Source organism: Synchiropus splendidus, chromosome 5, assembly GCF_027744825.2.
Source record: "Synchiropus splendidus isolate RoL2022-P1 chromosome 5, RoL_Sspl_1.0, whole genome shotgun sequence".
Classification (NCBI taxonomy): Eukaryota; Metazoa; Chordata; class Actinopteri; order Syngnathiformes; family Callionymidae; genus Synchiropus; species Synchiropus splendidus.
Genome location: NC_071338.1, coordinates 27,918,554 through 27,939,097, shown reverse-complemented (window position 1 = coordinate 27,939,097; position 20,544 = coordinate 27,918,554). Strand labels below are relative to the sequence as shown.

Genomic DNA, 20,544 nt, shown 5'->3' with positions numbered 1-20,544 from the left:
GTAAGCTGAGATCATCCAGCTCAAGTAACAGCAGAAAAAGAAGCGAGAGCCACACGTCTGTGCGGTGTCCAAACCCCCTGCTGAGCTGCTAGGCATCACAAAGGTTAGGGGAAAAAAAGTAATCGAAGACTCGACAGTTTGGCAGCAACCACCTTCCTGGGGCTAAAACAATAAAAAGTAAAGCCATAAGGTGATAAATTGGTGTTTTTACAAGACAAAAGATTTTGGATTTATGACCTGCGAGGTAAGTGGGCCCACTGCCCTTGACCTTGATGCCAGCTCATTGCTTAAACATCCCGAGGCTGTTCATGAGTGGAGCTACTGCACTGAACCCTGCAGACTAAACAACGCAAGGTTAGATGAGGAGTGGTGCTACAAGGGGACCAACACAGTTTAGAGGTCATGATGTTGTTAGAGGTCTGTGTATCGGCTTTCCAAAAATAATACACCTGGAACAGTAGCAGCGAGTGGAAACTCCAATTTCTCAGTTTTGAGCGGCTGAGGGACAAACATCTGCGCCAGTCTCAGAGCTGCCACTGCCACTCTTCTTTAGAAGGGAAGTGGAACACCCCCAGGCAGAGCCACAGCACCAGGAGGAACTGGGTCAGAGCAATAACATCACCAAGGTTCATGGGCAAACCAAAAAGCCAGATTGCTCTAGTGGAGTCCAGCCACAGTTCTGGTCCTGAGGAACCAAGTCAGTTGATGAACGCTCTCTAATGAGGCCACGGTGGAATTGATCAGGGTCAGATCAGCCTTTCTTAAAGCCATGTGATAAATGAAGTCACTTATGAATATAGAAACATGCAAAATAACGATGATAAATGTGCTACCAATATTCCTCATCACCTGCAGCTTGAGTCAAAAGGTATGTAGAGGTATCAACACACATTATTTTGATGAACTGTTTTTGGGTGGAGGAACACCACCACAAAGGAGACAATATTAGCTAAGAAATGGCATTAAATATCTCTAAAAAGAGAGATGGAAATCTGTAGTAATATAAGCAGTTAATAAAATAACAATGCGACTTAATATATGTGACCATGAATAAATGAAAGAAATAAACATTTTAAACATAATGGAAAATGTAATTCAACGCTCCGTTGTCACCTCCTAAGCTTAGTGATCAAAAAATCAGTTCCGCTGCTCGCCTGTAGGGGGCACAGTATCTCTATTTCACGTCTAAAACGGTTCACGGTGACACAACCAGACCTTTGCCTGCTTCAATTAGGTATGAGAGTCACTGCAGACATTAAACAATTTATATGAGCCCATAAAGAGACAAACTGCAGTAAAATGGTATTAGCAGGTCCTGGAAACTTTGATGGGCTTGTGACTTTCAAATAACTCTTCAAAGTTGACACAGCTGAGCTAACATCTGACAACCTGTGAGGATCATGTCTGATCATCTAAACACAAACAGAAGGAGACTCACCGATACATATCTGCCGCAGGTCCAAGGTCTTGCAGCCTTCGTTGCTAGACTGGGGCTTAACAGAGGTGCTGGAAAATCCTGAACCAGTGCCGTACAGGACCAGGACGAACTGGGTCAGTGTGCCTGAGTGGAGAGATTAAAAAGAGGAATGAAGAAGACAAGAGATGGGCCTGTCTCTTATATGATGGTGGCTGTGCTCCAGGGTTCATTTGATGAATGTCGCCTCTTTCTTCAGTGAAGTAAACATAAAGTACTTGTAACACAATTTCCGCAAGAGCCCCTTGAAGCGAGCGCCTCAAGTTGGGGGACTTGAAGGGTTCCACTTCAGCAATCACAGCAGTAACCAAAGTCTAACAGCTGTTGGTGGCTTCTTCTCCACAAGTGACGGGTAAGAAAAATAGACGGGTAATTAATGTAAATCGGTGCGTCATGTTAGACTCACTTCACCAGACACATTACATGGTATTTGATATTTCCAAGTGAATGCGTCTGTAAGGGCTCGGGAATGGGGTGTGAGCCCATCATGCAGACAAAGAATGCCGTCGCACACAGACAATAGAAAGCGCACCATTTTTGCATTAGCAGTCACAGGACTGATGGAAGTGACTCTTGAGGCTGAAGGCAGATACAGGTGACACCTAATCCCCACCAGCTCACTCTCTAAAACACGTTGTCATCTGACACAGCTGCTAGAAGGAATTTGAAGTTCTTCCTCCCACCTTTAGACTCTGGATAACAGCTCAAAGTGAAAGGAGCTAAAATAAAAGCTAATTATGTCTCCTCATCCAGCCACAAGTCATCAGGTCTAAACTTGACTGGGTGGCCAGAGAGATACTGACAGAGTTACAAAGGTCAATATTTACAAGTATCGGAAAAGAACTGAAGCAAAAGTCATCGACAAACGGGTCAATCTACATTCCTTCCTTCTTCAATGCTCCTGAGCTTTGGACTGAGGGGACCGGAACGCTGACTGCCAAAATGAGTTTCCTCCACAGAGTGTCTGAGCCCTATCTACAAGATTCAAAGTGAAATCACGGCTCCTCAGGAGGAGCCAGCTGAGGTGACTCAGATATCTAGTCTCCTAGATGCCTCCTGGCCTTCATTGCATACCCAAATGAATATGTACAGATGGGAACAGGGCTCCGGGACAAATGACATCTCCCAGTTGACCTGGGAACAACTCTGCATGACCACAGGATTGCTAGAGGAGCTTCTGGGGAGCGGGAAGTCTGGACCGCCTTTCTTGGGTTAGATAACTAGATGACGTTGAATGAATGGCTGGTATGCAGCTGGAACAGCAGTATGCTTGTCTTCTGCCTCAACAGTTTAATGGAAATGATTCTTATTTACTTGTAAATGGAAAGGTGGCATGTCCTCAATTACAATGGAGGGATGCTGAATCAAAAGATTTACTTTGGTGAGGTTTTACTTTCTGCTTCATGGGCATTACACTGTCGGATCAAGCCATATATTGGACAAGAGAGGAGGCAACAACGACACACAGCAGTTCCATTTTTATCACCACAGTGAGATGGTTTACCATAGTCGCTGGCACCAGCCACATTTTCGATCTCAAGAATCCACGACCCCTTGGGGTTCTCGTCCCAAGAGTGTGTGGTCATGAAAGCCCAGTCATTGAAGCCCTCTGATGAGTAGTCATGTGGCCTGCAGGAACAAAGCCAGCCAGTGCGTAAACAGATTTGTGCTTAACAAATTGAGGATGTGGTTCTCACGGTGTGGGAGTACCTGGGGTGGAGCAGAGTGGAGCGTGTGCCGGCAGGACTGATGATGTGGATGGCCAGGTTTCCCCGCCGGTTGTAGGACAGGGTCAGCCGAGCTTGGACATGCTCCAGCGAGGTCACGTGGCTGTCTGTCCCAAAGCAGGCGTCCACGCTCTTGTTGATCGATAGGTGGCTGGCAATGTTTCTGTCCAACATAAAGGAAGTGTAAGATGCAGGAAGACGTGGCAGCTGGAGATCAGCAGACTGACTTTTCTCAATCCTGGATTAAGCGCCTCATGACTATGCAAGTGTGTCATTTAGCTTGTGGCTGTGAAGTTTGTGGCGTCGAACGGGATTAAAGTTTCACAACCTGTAGCTGCAGTGTCCTCGGTTGAAATAAAGCCGCCACCTTTTCACGGCCAATCCAAATCCGCTTAGGAGATTACACGCACCCACGACAATTATAAGAAGGAAGGTGTTGGGCTTCAGAGGCGCCACTTGGCCAAACAACAAACCTGCTGCTGAATTGTTTCCAATCTACCACACCTTGTCAGGCCCTCGTGAATAAATAAACTCTTTACCCTTGACCTGTTGTCATTAGAATCAAAGTCAAACAACAAGCTGCAAAGTTTTCTCCAAACATTTGGGTGCAGGTTTCAGAGGTCAGCCAGTTATTTTGTTGCTGTTGAAGTTCACCAGGATTTGACCTCAACAAACGCTTGTGATTTTAGGCCTGGGAAAGGGCAAATTAGTAGGACCAGTGTAAGCAGCAAACAAACACTCACAGAAACACTCTGTGGTTAAAGATGAGATTATAAATTAACCAGGAAAGGAGACCACTTTGGAGGCAGCCACCGTGTCTTTAACCACTAAATAAAAATATTTGATCTCAGGTGGTTGACCAGAAGACAACTGTGAAAGTTGAGGTCGCAAGTTTATGGAAGGAATGCAACAATAGTGTTGTTGGTATCTTGTTTGTGTTTCAGTCTTAATACACGTTCATGAGGTGTTTCAGGGCCGATTCAAATTCTTTACATGGTGACAAGACCCCTTGAAGAGATATCTGCAATTCTGTGGTATCAAGTTGAGTTGCACCTGCAAATGTCAAACAAGACTCTACACGTTTGACGAAAAAGGTTTGAGAATTGTCCTCATCTCGCCTTCTATCAGGAGCCTCTTCTCATCAATTCTTGTAACGCTTGTGCAGCTCTGAGCCGAGGCTGCGTTGACACGGTTTCTCTGCGATTTTCTCGCTGCCAAAGGTCAGCTATTAGATCATAGAAATGAGAAAAGTGTCTTGACAAAGACAGCTGGTGGAGTGTTTCTCGCAGTATCAAATTAAGCGTAGAAACTCTCCCGTCTGCGTGCAGTACAAAGAAGTGTCACTTTAAGTCGCGGCAACAGTCGTCCTCATCAATGCATGGATGTAAAAGCAGAGGAGGAAAATTGCCTGCTACAGCACTGCCTCTCATTTCTTTGCTTTTGGGGGGGAAACTAATGATGTTACGATGGCCGATCAGCAACAATGGCACTCTACCTGCACACTTCGTTATTAGTCGCTTTACATGAGCGAGTCAGCTAAACAGCCGAGATGTAAATTGAATGGCCTGCCTTGACTGCTGCTCCCAGATGCCCAGACCATCTGCTCACAGTCTCGGAGCTGTAGTAAATGAGAGAACCTTAGACCCGGAGAGCTCAGTGACAGTGAGCGCATAATAAAGTGAACAGTGTCACAAGGAGAGAGAGCATACGGGGATGGAGGCGAAATAATCGACTCTTTCCTGAGAAAAGGAAACACGGGGATGGAGGCGAAATAATCGACTCCTTCCTGAGAAAAGGAAACACGGATTGTCACATTATTATTTCACCGGAGGAACATCCAGCGTGTTGTCGCATCATATTGTTGCCACAGACGAGAGTGGACACCCAACGTACAATATAATTACAACATTGTAAATGTAAGAATGAGCAGATGGCGTCTCTTGGAAAACAGGCTTCACCCACCAACAGAGCAAAAATGGAAATGCCCCACCCCTGTGAGCAGTTCACTAATCACAAAGTATTTGTTGCGCTAATGGAATGACAACATAGTCAGCTCAAAATGACAACAACACAGGAAGAGAAGTCCTAGCAAGGCAACACAACATATCATTTTATTCAATTACAATGTTTACTTGTTTTATCTCAAGTTAGCTGCTTGAATACCCAAAAGCACGCTGAACGCAAACACCCCACCACGGAACGCTAATTCACGACAGAATACTAATACTGCTTTAATGGTTCTCATCAGCAATGAGCCCATCGTCTTGTTGAGAGACAATTACCTAGATATGCTCCTAGCGACAAAAAGGAATCCCACCGCTCCCCAAAATATGATTATTTTAATTAACCATTTTTGTTTCCATACAGACTACAAACACAAACCAGTCGGTCTGTAGCCCACCTGGAGGAGCCAGTGACAATAAGCTGGAATGTAAAAAGCAGACGCAGATAAAAACAGATGTTGGTTTATATGTTCAGTACAATCCTCAACAGGTGAGCCCATGGGCTGCATCCAGTCCAGAAGCTGATTATTCGTGCTCCCCGAACTGTAATTCCTGAACCCCTCCTGATGATTGTATTGCTGCTGACATGGTTTGACATGGGCAGTTTCAATTAGCCTAACTCCTTGAAGGTTTTTCCTGAGTAGAAAATTCCTCCTGAAAGAAAAGGAACCAGGGCTTTGCCCTCACATGACTGTACTCCCCAGCACTTCTGTACGAGAACCATACAAACACAAAGCAAATTTCAGAGTAGCCGCAAGGTTCCAGAGTTATGGGGACATTTTCAAGACAATAACTCCTGAACAGTCAATGAGATCAAAACACTCCTGAAAGCAGAAAACAAAAGAAAAGCTTAGTGCACACAGCTGCAGCTATGAGCTTACAGAACAGCGAGACAGAGCGCAGATTTATTGACAGTTGAGAATGTTACAAAATTGGTTGAAAAACTATTTTATACTAGTTTTAAGCATATTTTTTCTGAGCATTCTTCACACATTGAGCCTCACACAATACATCGTTGTGATTCTAACTGACAGTGAGAAGACCGACAGGCGGATCGGTACAAACCAGAAAAGCTAAAAATGCCTTGGCTCTGATCAACAGCCTTAAAAAACGAATAATAAAAGTCCAAGCGTGAAAGCTTGTTAAATGTAGTAGGGTTCAAAGTTTATATTCATCATCTGAGTCTTATTTACTTACAAACCCACAGTAATGCTGAATTATTGACACATATTGAATGTATGTACATACACAGACGCATACCAAGTTCACTGCCAAAAGGAGTGTGAACAGTAAAAATCAACCATTGAAAGCGTAAATGTGCATTTATTTTCCCTCCAACCAGCACAACACCCACGTGCTGAATAAGCCAGGAGAGCTGGGATGACGACCTCGAATATGAAACAGCATCCTGTTTATTTTTTTGTTGGTGTTCTGAGTGTAACGCGTAATGCATGCCGCCTGTCCAACTTCAATGAAAGGCCCTTTGACTTGATGAACAAATTCTTTGTGGCCCTTTCAGATTAATATTTCAGTACCGCTGGAAAACATGGAGCACAAAATGCAGAGAACCAGAGAAGCAGCAACCGCTCAGCTATTTTCTTCACTTCTCTTTTTTTATTTTCTTCACTTTTCTTCGCTAAGTTAAAGCAATAAAGGCCAAAGAGCATGTTACAGAGACTCTGTCACTGAGGTTCAGCGTATGCCAAATCATCAAAACATGCATCGGTGACAAATTGTAGCACTGTGTGACAAATTGCTGAGACTCATATGTTCATCAGTTCAACTTACTGTTAAAACTGGCAATGGGCTTCAAACATTGGAAATAAAAACATAAAAAACCTAACCAGATTCCATACTGATCCAAAACAGGCTGCCAAACAGCTACACAAAAGAGCTGCAGAGATTGCAGGTGTTCCAACCAAATAAGCAGCACCAGACTCCCAATCAACTGATTGCAGTATTCAGAAAGCTGATTGTGAGTCTGAGGTGGCAACAAAAGTCTGCACCCACACCTGCCCTGTAGTGTTACAGTTTGCCACCCCTGATCGATAAGTATCTCAGTCGACTCCACAGGACGACAAGACTTTGCCAAGTGTAGCTAGAGGTAGGGATGGGTGATAACTTCTCGTACACGACTTTTTTTTTGTCCATATCACCCATCCCTATAGATAGAAGTAAACATGTGTATTTGATTCGATGCCACCAAAGCAGCATTGCAAATTGATTGAAGTGTATCAAACAAGGAACTGACCCTTCAGGATTAAGATGTGAATTAATATGGTACATGCCAGTCAGCTTTCCAGTGTGTGACTGGGGCATTCACTGACCTCGGTTCGCTGACCATGGTGATGACACATTTCCTCTGTGGCCCAACATTCGTCCAAGTCTCTGCCAAAGACACTATTGCACTGGCGTCTAATAGACCATAGCCGTACGAGTGACTGACTGCAGAGGGAGGTAAAACCATAATTACACCTCAAGTCAAACATTGTATGATAAACTACAAGAAATCTGAAGAATACACAGAAAAGGGTTTGGGAAGGACATACCTTTGCGGCCAACACCATTGGTTCTCCAGTCATTGGTGAGAAGATGAGCAGGGTGAGAAGTTCGCACAACCAGATGTTGCATGTCCCTCCAGGTAAGGTTTTTACTGGATTGGGAGAAGAAGAATTCATTTTTTAATAAAGACTTCAAAGAAAAAGCACCCAAGATCATTTCCCAATACACAGTAAATCCTCAGTAATTTCTGCCCCGTGGCAAAGCAGAGAAAACATCAGTAATATATTGAGGCTTTCTTCAACTTGCCTGCAGCTTGTTGAGAAATGTACAAAAACATGTCATGCCACGTTAACTTATAGGCTGTTGGTAACTTTCTTTTAACGAAGAAAAATGCAGAAAATGCACTTCAATCAGTCTCGCGTCAACAGGATTCTGCTGGCCACTAATTACTCAACTTTCTATTCTGCTTGTCTCCTAATTTGGGCCGCTTGACTGGATTACAATGATTGGACCTTCCATCAACTGGGCTATAATTGGAAAAGAACAGTGGGAATAGATTCAAGTAATTTATTGAAAGGGTGAAATATATTGATATCCCCTTATATCTGATAAATAGTTTTGTGCATTATCACAATGATGATTTACGTCCTGGTGGATGAGGTGCTATACATCAGCATTACCCAGCATCCTGACTAAACTGAGCGTGTTAAACGAAATAGATGAAATAGTAGCTGTACGCACTGACTGGCAGTTTGATTTATCAAGTCTAAAGCTAAATTTCTGGGTTGTAAATGAGGTTTGTTTGAAGTGCAATCTGCTGCAGAGTTACTCTTTAGTGACTGGGTAACAATTCTAAAGTAGCAGAGGTGACTGGTGTGCAGCAATAGCCAGAGCTCCTGTGTGATCCAGTGAATCAAAGAGAAGCAATTCTGGGATCCTCAATACACAGAGCTCCTGTAGCAACAATAAATATTCCACATTTTCCTCATGAAAAAAAAACAAATCATATAAACAAAAAATAATTTCTTTTGTGCCTCAAGTGATATTACACACAACACAACCATTGCAGGGTCTCGGCAGGTTACAACAAAACAAATGTGATGGTGACTTTTTTTAAGACCATAATGACTCCAAGTCAAAACCCCCAAAAAGTACAAAAGACATGAAGGAAAGTCAGACCTTGAACTACTAAGTAAATGCATTTGTCAAAGCCCTTCACAATGGGTACCAACCAACCAAACAACATTTATTGAGAATGTCTGACTAATACTCAACATAAGCGTTTTCACTCACATATCAAATTGTTAGTTCCTTCGTTGATTTGTTTTATCAGGGTGCATCACTAAAATATATCTATACTCATAAAATAAAAAATATATATACACTCATAAAATCAGGCTTCATCACCATTAATTTGAGGTCAAATGTAAAAATAGCTGTGCATCAAAGAACAGATGTTAAAAAATATTCATGGGGTAATATTAATAGGGTCTATAATAGGTATACCAATAATGGGGTATATTTATTATTTTCTGTCTAAATTGTAGGGTTATATAGTAAAATAAGGATCTTAGACTAACATTTCCTGAGCGAATACTTGAATGGATATAAGGAGTTCAGTTTTTAAAAAAACTGTAATATAAATATAGCTGGACAAAGTACTACTAGTAGAAACCAACAGAATGTTAAAGCAGCCTGATAACTGATGGTGATCACCTTTAGCACCAGAAGCCTACAGGTGTGTAAGGGACAACATTATCACTGCGATCTGACAGAAATATGCTAATCAGAATTGCTAAGCAGAAGACCTCAACTCAAAATAACTGGACCTTCAGAAAGCTTTTTTGAGAGCGTTGCAAAATGCTGATAAACACTTACTTAGCCTCCAGGGCGAGAGCGATGATCCCAGCAGCCAGTGGAGCGGAGGCCGACGTGCCTGTGTGGGAGTCTGTGCATTTAGATTTCAAGTCTGTTGTGACCTAAAATGAAGAGAAACGAGACGTTAACAGTAACCAGAGAGATTTGGTTTCTCAAAACCAGACTGATAAAGCTCACTCCCCGAGTGACACACAAAAGAAGACAGTGGTTCAAGAGGACAGCTCCACTGTGTTTTTCACAGTGGTAACATGAATACAAAGTGAAGCTTTGCAGAATCAGCAGATAAGGACCCAAAGAAAAGCGGATATAGATTACGCTGCCCTACTAAGACACCCTCTTCACACCTCTATTACCTCTGCAGGTATCAACTTGGCATAATGAAGCCGCATCCTAAAATGTAACCTTCAGCAGAAAAACTCAATAAGTAAAAGAGCGAATTGCAAACCAGCCCGGGGACGTCAGATGTGTTCAATAGTAAGGACATATTTAATTACCGTTATATTTAAAGATCACTGATGATGCTCATTTAAACTCGAGAAAGTGGAACCTTTGAGAGTAAGAATGTGTCTAATAATTTAACAAGCATTAGTGGGAACTACGAGACAAACCAAAACGTAACCTGGAGTGTGCAACTATACTCTAGCACTCTGCAACATTATACTGACATGATATGACCAGAATGTAAGAGAAATAGGGGCACCCTTAATTAGATTATGAACATGGACAGTAATAGTATTCCTCCAGCGCGGGAACTCGGGTTCAATGTATCATTTGCAGGTTGGTGAGTGACAGCACTATTAAATGAGCACAGCAGTGCGGCACCGTGGGACCAGCGATATGTCAAGAAGTTGTCAGGAGCTGCCCATCCAGGTTTTCCAGAATGCACCAGATATTTGAGCATGTGTGTGCACGCACATGTGCATGAGGATGTGTCACATACTCCTCAAATTGCTGTGACGTTAATCTGTTTATTCCTTTCCAGGGGAAAAATGCCAGTCCCATAATGCAAGTCACGACAACTTAAAGAGAAAATCCACGGAACAGGAGACAGAAGGGGATGTCTTGTATCGACATGTTTTCTTGGCGTTTCCCCCTGACGACAGTGTTGCTTCTTTCTAAGCCAGCAAGACCACACTCTGTCTGCCATCAGGTCAATATGAGTCGGTGACAAACGGAGTAAGAATAAATCGGATCAATTAAAACAGTTGGCACAATTGCTGGACAAATAACATTTGATTTATAATATACTTTTTCCCCCTTCTATTCTTGACCATTCAAGACTGCATTTAATTCTTTTCTAGAGAAAACCTAAGCACACTCTGTGGATATCCTTGAGCTTTTAGGTGACATTTGGAGAGAATATATAGGTAACACATATCAAGATTTCCAGGAAACTGTTAACTGATGTCATTTTTGGGCCGATAAAAGAAGGCGCAAAATTACTCACTATTTGTTTTTCGTTCAGGTTGCCAGAGCTGTAGGTGGTGGCGAGGGTAGAGGAGCACGCCTCGCTGTACCAGGGAACGTTGCCATTCTGAGTAGAGCTGCTGATGGAGAGTGTGTAGATGCTGTTGGTGTAACCGTCACAGTTACAGCTGTCCTTCTCTCTGCCTCCGTTCCCGGAAGCCCACACAAAGATGGAGCCTAAACCGCCACGGCCCTGAAAAGCATTCAAGATTGTTACCGTGACATAAATAGACAACCGGAGATTCATTCATAAACTAAAATAGATCAGGAGAGAACCAAACCCTCTTCAATCACAACTAAAACACCAATTAGAAGATGGCAAATTCAGATCAGAGCCCATTAAAACTCGCCACACATCACAGAGGGCAGGATGGTCACATCCTAACTTAAATATTGCCTGACAGCAGCGTAAAACAAAGAGCACTAAATGACAAGAGCTCTTTGCAATGAATCTTCTCAGTGGTTGAAGTGGAATGATATTCATCCGAGAGCTTTGTTATTATACCAAGTGTCAGCGTTGCTGTAGATTGATTGATTCCAGATATGAACCATCCGCTGACACGGTTGTCACTGCGGCAGATATTCAATATGTCACTTTGAAAAGTGCTGTTCAGCTATACAGCACAAACGCTGAATCCTTCACCAGGCAACACAGGATGTTCAATTACTGGAGTGCAGATGTGAACGCTTACCCGGTGGTCTTTTTGATTCTTGACTTTTATAACGTTGAACACTGTAGTAATCAGGTTCACTAAAGTGAGGCGTTTCATCTCAACTTTGTAGGAAGAACGGTTACAGTTAGCGCTTAAGTTGCGACTGATGTGGCTCGTAATGTAAAGGTGCACCAGGAGTATATACTGTCCAGCCATTACATCGCAGCCACCAGCTTTTGTGTGTTCTAGCAAGCAGTAACCACTGCAGATAGGGAACACCATTGACAGCAGGAGCTCAGGTGGCACTTGTTACGCTGGGGGTCCTGGCATTATAAGTTGAACAGTAAGAATGAGATTTTCATTATGTCCAAACTGAAAAGGGTTGTGTTTTGATGACTTTTTAAAATTTCATTTCATTTGGCTAGATGAGGAATTCTATTTCCCTGCTCCCGTCAAGCAGAGGATGCACCCGCTCATTCATAAACTGTCAGTGCCTTCACGGCTTTGTTGCTAGCGCTTGTGTTCTCTCATGCATGAACAGTTAAATTACGAGCAGCTGAAAGAGAACACACAGGCGCGCGCACACACACACACATGCACAGCAAATGATTTTGGCCTCGCACAAACACACCAGTCCGTACCTCTGTGACGCCGCGCAGAAAGGCCTCTTTGGCCAGTTTAGCGGGGCCATCCACAGTTTTGCCATCATCCTCTGGGCCCCAGCTGGCACTGTAGATTTGAATGTGTTGTGGATTCAGGCTGAGAGACTGGGCCTCCACCATGTCTGTTACCTCACCGTCCAGCATGCGCACGCCTGTGCATGAAAACAGAGTTAAATATAGCACACCATCTATCTCACTTTAAATGCTTAGTCGGAAGGACAGCTCACTAATTGTTCAGGTGTTGGTGATTGAGCTGTGAGAAATCAGTACAATATCAACCTTCATTTGAAAATTTCCAATGTAGATCGTTCTTATGGAAAACAGGAATACTCTTTGCACAACATCAAAATTCAGAGTAATGTCAAATTGTGTTGCAAAAGAAACGATGCAAATGACTGGCTTTGGTGGGAAGCCCAATATTTATCAAGTACTTACTCGGCATTTTTGCTGTTTATAGCAGCTGCACAGCACAGGCTGAATTATAGCAAGAGGTGAGTTTGTTATTTGTGACCGCGCTGTCAGGTTTTTATGGACCCCCCACACCACTTGTGTATATCAGATGCCTTTTCCACTGGCAGTGACTTATACTACTTAAAATGAACTGTAATGCAGGGTCATCAATTGCATTCCTGGTGAACTACATCCTCCAGGCTTCCATTAACTTCTCTGACTAAACCATGAGTAAGCCATCTCTTACATGTTTGACAGAAACGGATGGTGAATTTAACTGGCGTAGACCTGAAGACATTCATTCTGAAATGTCGGAAATTTGTAGTAAAATAATGAAAGTGTCTTTTCATTTTGATTTTGCAAGTCCACTTCTTACACTTACAATTATACAGAGTAATCTACAAGGTTATTTCCCTCTTTGATGCAGTGCGGTTCAAGTATTTTGCTATATGGAAGTTTGAGTAATGGAGCTGCGGCACTTTGAAGTCCTCCAGAAGTGCCAAACTTGCAGAGGGCATGTGTGAGTGGTACTTTTTTTGCAAGGGCGCTGAGGAGCCTCAAGAAAATCATTTGAAATACTTGGAAGCATTGGTGCCTCATTTTGAATTATTATTTGGGATAGTGTGCTTATATATGTACTGTAGTGATTAGTATGAGTTCAAACAAACAAAAAATGCATTCGAAGCACTTCATCCTCAAACAATTATTAGTAATGCATTTTTAATGTGGTGGGTTTCTTTCTTAAAAAGAAAAAAAAATGTGATATTAGCTTTTATTTAAAATTAAACGCTTGTGATTCTCCAGCCTCTTGGAATTATATCGTCTTCAATGTGGTCCAATAGTGATCATATCAACGTATTGCATCATAGACCAAGGGCAATCTAATAATTTGCCGGAAAATTACACTGACAACCCTCGGCGTTTGCAGCAGGAATAAGTAGCAAAACCATCCAAACCTGAGCATATGGTTCTCAACCAGAAAGAAAAATCAATGCTAATATCTGGTTTGGCTCATGAAATCATTACAAATAAGTTCTAATTGTGAGTTTGTTTGACAGCACTGTTGTGACAATAACAATGCAAAGTATTTGAATACCCATGTCATAAACATGAATCATAGTGGCTGGAAGGAGAACACAGACTGGCTGCTCTGGACTGGCCAAACCCGTTTGCTGACCCAAGACTCGGCAGAACTGGAGCATCTTTGCATACAAATAGTTCAGAGCTTCAGCTTATTAAAGTGTCTTCCTTTATTGGTTTTTCGGACAAAGTGCGGTGCAAAACAAAGATCTGCTGTTATTACATCTCGGCCCGGGTCACAAAACTAACAAGGGAGCTAGTGGAAGAAGTTGGGGAAAAAACAATTTTCAGGAAACCACAAACAAAATTGTTGTGAAAGGCTCTATCGCCATACTATATTCTCAAAAATATAAACATTAAAATGAACATGTCTAATGCATCACAAAGTATGCTTCACAAATACACATAAGGAAGTAACATTAAAGCTATCCAGTAAGAGTGTAGCAATTGATCTAGTAGATTGGTGTATCGATTTCTCTACGATCCAACTGCATCGATCTGTGCTGGGCATGTTGGCCCTCTGAACAACATATGTGGACCTAAAATCGTTTTAAAATGCAATATATCGACTGTATCAACATTATAAAGTCATGCATTTCATTTCATCGCCTATTAATGTGTTTGAATGCACTTTTATATTGATAAACGTCAATCGATTGAGTTGGCCAGTCTGTCCACGTCATGATGTCATGTTCCAGCAGTAAATAAAGCAGCATGGCTGACAGCAGAGTGAAGCAGTGGAACAACGTGTTTTTTTTTACTATTCAAAGGTGAATGCATTTGCCAATAATTGACCTCAAACTATGATACTAATCAAATCGAGAAGCAGCTATAAAGATTGAACTGGATTGAAGGCTTGGATGGACTTGCTCTTTTAAACACAAAATGTACATCATAAAGAGTCATGGGGAGTGTAACTCAGTTTTTCTTTCAATTAACTGAGCACCAACTGGTACATTTTCTACCCCTTCATAATACAGTATATTTCAGCACTGAATGCTGCAGTTGGGTACGGCCTCTGCACGACTAGTTTACCTAGTCCCAGAATCACTAAATAAGACATGCCCTTTATGAAAGGTATTATATTTGCTAATAGTTCTAGCAGCAGTCCACAATATTGTGAAAGGAAAAACTCAAAAGAAATGCAAAAGTGCAAATGTACCTCCAATTTTGGCATTGTAAGCCACTCCAACTCCACAGATCCCGTTATTGGCTACAGCGGCCACTTCCCCTGCACATCGTGTTCCGTGCCTAAGAAAGGGGAAAATCACGGGAGAGAAAATAAATCAGAACCTTTTCTGCTTTTACTTATCTCATTACACCATTTCATTGCACCCTCAGGTGCCGGCACTTGTTGAAGGATAGTTCTGTGTAGAGCAGTTGAACAGTGGTTAAGCAGTAGACCAAGGAAAATAAACGCAGAGGCAGGTTGCTGGCGTTGATTCCACAAAATAAACTTTAATTACCAGGTGTCAGTCAGAGATTGATTGGAGTATTGCTTACATTATTTGAGGCGTAAATGCTTTTGTAACCTCGACCTCACCACATAGTTGGGATTTAATGGAGGAAAACAAATCAAATAAAAGGAAATTACGAACAAGATCTGTCATTTCAACTGCAAGCCACGAATCAAACCTTGAGGTCTGTCAGACAAATGTGTGAAAAAACTCTTTAATGGTTTTGTAACAAACTTGAGCACACATTTACCTGTAGTGAAACCGCAGTTGGAGCAGAATTACAAAGAGAGATGCTTTCAATCATCTTCAGGAATTAATTCATACTGGAGAAGTTGAACATCTTTACAATTAATAAACAGATTTTAATTCTTGCAAGTCTAGTCTTGGCTCCTTTAAATCCCTGTATTGTCTTGGGCTGAAGATAATCACAGAAATACTTCGGAGAAACATACCAAGAACTCTTTCCAAAGGAAGTGGAAAAAGAGATTAAATTCACAGTCACATCAGACGCATTCCCTGAATCAGCCAGATGGGTAGACATGATTACTGCCCTTCAAATTGTGGCTGCAATCCACACTGGATAGAAGCCATTCCCCAAAAACAGGAATGCTGGCGAGAAAAGACAGCCAAGCCACGCTGTGCCAGATCAGGACAGAAGACACACAGTGGAGGTTTTAGACGACAGGAATCATTTCTGCCAGCAGGCTTTAATTGTGTCCATCTGTGGTAGCCATCACCACACCACAGCACAGCAAGAAACATCTTCCATTGATTTACTCATGTGTGGGTGATAGTCAACATCTGGACCTGAGTTATCCACCTGGGACAGTGATCAGCGATTTATGAGTATTTAACAGATAATGAATTGATGGAATCAAGTTATTTAGGACTTCAGTTATTCAGTCTCAAACATCTCTTTCTGGCCACAATTTTTACAATTGATAATTACCAACATTATTTCCTCAATTGGGAGTTACTTCATTCTTAGGAAGCAGAGGGGGCAGTCGTTATACTGTCTACATTCGGAATTATCCCAAAGTTAGGAAACATAAACGACTCGGACCAGCAGCCAACACAGGGATTCAAACTTTTCTTGCATGTTGTAGCATACGGGTGTATTGGGCAGAGAGTGATGAGCAGTTTAGGTGCAAGACAAAATGGACTGTTTAAAATTCTGTCTTGGACCTTGCAGCCACTTAACGGGGGGTATTTGTGGAATACTAATGCTGTTAAAAGGTAAGGCTCTTGGTTTTTAATCTGACTATGCAGCAGGTACTTGCAAAATTAAAGCTAAAAGTTCTGCGGAGGAGAAAGGATATTGAAATTGCTTCATAGTCTCATCTCTCTAGGGTCCAAACAATGTGGGTTATTTTATGTCTAGTTGATTTTAGGTCACATCTGGACACTGTGATGTTGGCATATAAGGCTCATCAGGTATTCACTGCAGTGAAGAGGACCCATTCACAAGTAGCTTGCGCAACATTTCAGCGATGCTTTGACGAAAAAACAACATGGTTTTTAAGGGATTAACTTGGAGAGCATATAATGAATCACTTTAGGCGCCAGGTTTTTACCATGTAATAAACAAAACATCTCCAATTAAAAATCTTGCATTTGCAAAAACTGTCAAGGTTAATGTACTAAAAGTTGTGATCTTTTTTGGGGGGGAGTAAGCATTTAAATGTAATGAATAATTCATGTTAGGTCAGACATGCAACCACATTTTAACAACAAATGCTCTCAATGACGGGGGTAAGGCAGAGCTGCGGAAATAAAGGGTGGGTGTCCTCGATTCTACTGCCCCAGCATGATTACAAGAGTGCGGCTGATTACAAGCAAACTGCGGACTATGACATCATACCAAGTGCACTTAAATGAAGACTCCCTCACAGTCGGCAGGAACAAAGAGCAGAGTCTACACCGTCATAAACCTGCTGTTCCAAAGTCAAACTGAAGAGATTGATTGTGATCAGCTTCAATTCCTGCTAACATATCCACTTTGAAGCTAGTGGGTAAAAGGAGGGACTAACTGGAATCAATGCTCAAAATAAGATAAATCTTTGTCTCACGGGTGAGGAATTTCAACATTGTAGCAGCCAAGTGGAAAGAAGTAGATACTAACATGGCTAAACAATCAAATAACAGCAGTTTAAAGTGGAAAGCTGAAGGCAAAAAATGCAACAACCAAAATAACAAAAAAAATAGATTAAATGAGGAGGGAAATATTGGGCGCACAAGAACCAAGCAGTAGATATAGAATTGCACAGGTTTGCAGATACAAGCAGGCAAGTCGAGAGCAAAATATATGATCCATGTCCAACAGATTTTTCCTCAGTGAATCATGCCTTTTAAGAGAAATGCCAGTTTGACAGCATCAGAGGTTTCTCAGAGGTATCTCAGGTTTATCATATACCGAGAGTTGTTCATGAGGAAGTGCTTTATTTGAAATTTCACGGACAGTAGACTTTATAAAGGTGTGGTGAAGGACGGTGAAGTTTATTTTACATAAAAGTTCCAGTCAGACTGAAGGCTCACAGACCAAATCCCGCAAATGCTGCCTTTCTTTTCTAGGGTAAATGCAGATTTTAAATAGACGTGTACTGCTCACTACAAACTGTCATAAACTGTTCCGACTTCTTTCACCAATTACTTGATCAGCTTGCTCAATAGTGTAAGAATATTTTGACATTTTATTGTCCTTTTCTGTTCCATGTTACCATATGGTGTTTGAAAGAAGGTAACTTTACATACATAGAGCTGCATTCATCACCAGCACCACTAATATTTCCCTCGATACTACTGTACAGTCGAAACTTAAAATAGTCTCTCTCCCACAACAACTCGTCACTACACACTGTTGGTAAATGATATATTTCGAATACATGACCAATTTTGGCCAGAACAATCCTGTTCCCATGACAATGGAAGGAAATGTTTTTCAAGTTCAGAGACCATACGCGGTTCCGGCAACTGCAGCCATGAAATCCTGAGGCCAATAACACGATCCAGCATTCAAACCTGCAGCTAGCAGAACCATAGACGATCATCATACAGACATATCTAAACAGTCACTCAGAGCAAAGGCAAATTTGCATTGAAATATGGGGCACAGCAATTAGAGAACATTCCATAACAATACATCAAGTGATAGATGATAGCTTGTATGGCTAATGAGCCTCAAAAGAACAACCCTGATGTATGTTCTGGCAAATGTCAGTGCCTCAGTGTAAGATTCCGCAGCTACTTTAACTCCACGGAAAACTAATGTCAGTTGATCAAAGAATGCTTTATGCCACTTTAATGGTAAACATCTTTTACTGATATTGCATCTCTTTTCTCAGCACCCAAAGCACTTTATACTAAGCCAGAAGCAATCATGTGTCAAGTGTCTTGCTCAGGGACATCTCAACACAAACTCGGCCCAAGTACAGCTCGAAACCATCGACCGTTCAGTCACTAGGCAACCAATTAATGCACACTAGTGTGATGGAATTGTTAGTAGGATGCCTTTCCACAACAGCTGACTTGCTGTAACCATCTAATAATGATTTACTTTTTTACATAAGAAAGAAAGAAAGAAAGAAGAAAGAAAGAGAATATTGAAAAATTCCAATCCGACTATGAAAGATAATGTTGCCCAACTTCTCTGGGTTGAATTGAACTCGAGGGCTAAACTGGACAGTTGAGCTCAGCTGTTACTTCAAGTTTCTTAAATGGTTCTGCCAGTTAATTAATGAACTGAAGGCCCAGACAAATGCTGCGGCGCGGTAATACAATAAATGCAGTCAAACCATCCAGACAAATAAGCCTCAGCTAAAATTGATTAACCAGCCTTTTTTCGAACGTATTAAAACATGTTTTCAACAAGCACCATAGTGGATATATTTAACTTGGCCTCGCCCTCTTGTTTAGTCAATCTAGTTTCTTCACTGTAAATCACCAAGACTGTATAGCAGATATAAATACAGATTCTGCCAGAGTTCAAATTATGTTTCGTTCACTGTTGTAAATCATGAAGCACTGGGATGATTAATTTGGGAAAAGACCCCAAGACTGTTAAGCCAAGAATAATCACGAGAATGCACATTTGGAAATGCTCCTGATGGGAGTCTGAGAAAACATTTGAAAGGGAAACATCGATTTCCCATGCTGCCTTAGATAAACATAATGGTGAATGGGCACATTGCTCCTGAACCATCCTCAATGCTGCCTGCGTGCCGGACTCAGAAAGGCAGCTTTATGGAGGTGTACAGTGATGGACTTTCAGAGAAGAAACAGACACTTTCAGTCCTCCGCAACCCAACAGTTTATTACAGTCCACGGGCTGTTCAAACATTCATCCACAGCAAACCAGAGTTAAATAAGTGAAGTACACACACACATACGTTGGGTTGTTTGCAGCTGACGAACTAGGTGGTAGGCGATAAGGTTGAAGGTGAGCAAGAGTTCAAAAAGACGCAGCCAAAATGAGGGAGACATCAGTTATCAAGTCTTCAGCCAGGCCCTGGGCCATCGCGAGTCACCAGAGTCATGTAAGCATGGCCTGGCATAGATAGTGAATCGGGAGCGTCACCGGAGGGATGCCTCCAACTCCCACTAGCTATTTCCCCATTTAATTTGCTTCTTTTTTCATACTTCTTATTTCTTATTCTGCATTGCTGCCAAAATAAGAATTAATGCAGACGTTTAAAACATTTTGGCGTTCAGAGTAGCAGTGACCAAAAACTAAGACACCACAATTACAGCGGGAATTATTATTATATTTTGTTCAGTTATTCCAAAGCACTTTCCTAGTTGGTGGGATCCTCACTGACCTTGGCAATAAATCTGATTCTGAACACAAGAATCAGACACTTCACGATTCATAGTCTCAGACTGCAAGTCCAGGCATAGTTCAACCAGGTTAGAAAATCATGGCAGTCCACACCATAGGTTTCCTTGTTTATCTGATTTACATTTTGTTTTTTACATAGGTGGAGGAGAATGTCAGCCAACCAGTCTGGGTTTATGCATGTGCACAGAATAATAATTCAATTTAAGGATGGATTATCAGCAGGTTAAACTTGTTTTTTTCTGTGACTTGGACTAGAATCAATCCATCTATCTTGATTCAGGACTTGAATGAAAACTACTACTAAACTTAAGTTATTTGTGACTCTCCATAACTGCTTTACAACATAAGCAGCATGTT

General features: G+C 41.7%; 1 protein-coding gene across 3 annotated transcripts in view; it reads right to left on the bottom strand.

Moving 5' to 3' along the window:
• The window catches only part of furina (furin (paired basic amino acid cleaving enzyme) a), a 68,505-nt gene that overhangs the window by 4,685 nt on the left and 43,276 nt on the right, over positions 1-20,544 (bottom strand). For all 3 annotated transcript variants that reach the window (XM_053864339.1, XM_053864338.1, XM_053864336.1), the window contains 9 exons: positions 15,059-15,147; positions 12,346-12,518; positions 11,032-11,244; positions 9,585-9,685; positions 7,754-7,857; positions 7,532-7,649; positions 3,185-3,364; positions 2,979-3,103; positions 1,439-1,561 (listed from right to left, as the gene is read on the bottom strand). In XM_053864339.1, coding sequence (XP_053720314.1) covers positions 1,439-1,561; positions 2,979-3,103; positions 3,185-3,364; positions 7,532-7,649; positions 7,754-7,857; positions 9,585-9,685; positions 11,032-11,244; positions 12,346-12,518; positions 15,059-15,147 — 1,226 coding nt within the window. The remainder of the gene's footprint in view (positions 1-1,438; positions 1,562-2,978; positions 3,104-3,184; positions 3,365-7,531; positions 7,650-7,753; positions 7,858-9,584; positions 9,686-11,031; positions 11,245-12,345; positions 12,519-15,058; positions 15,148-20,544) is intronic.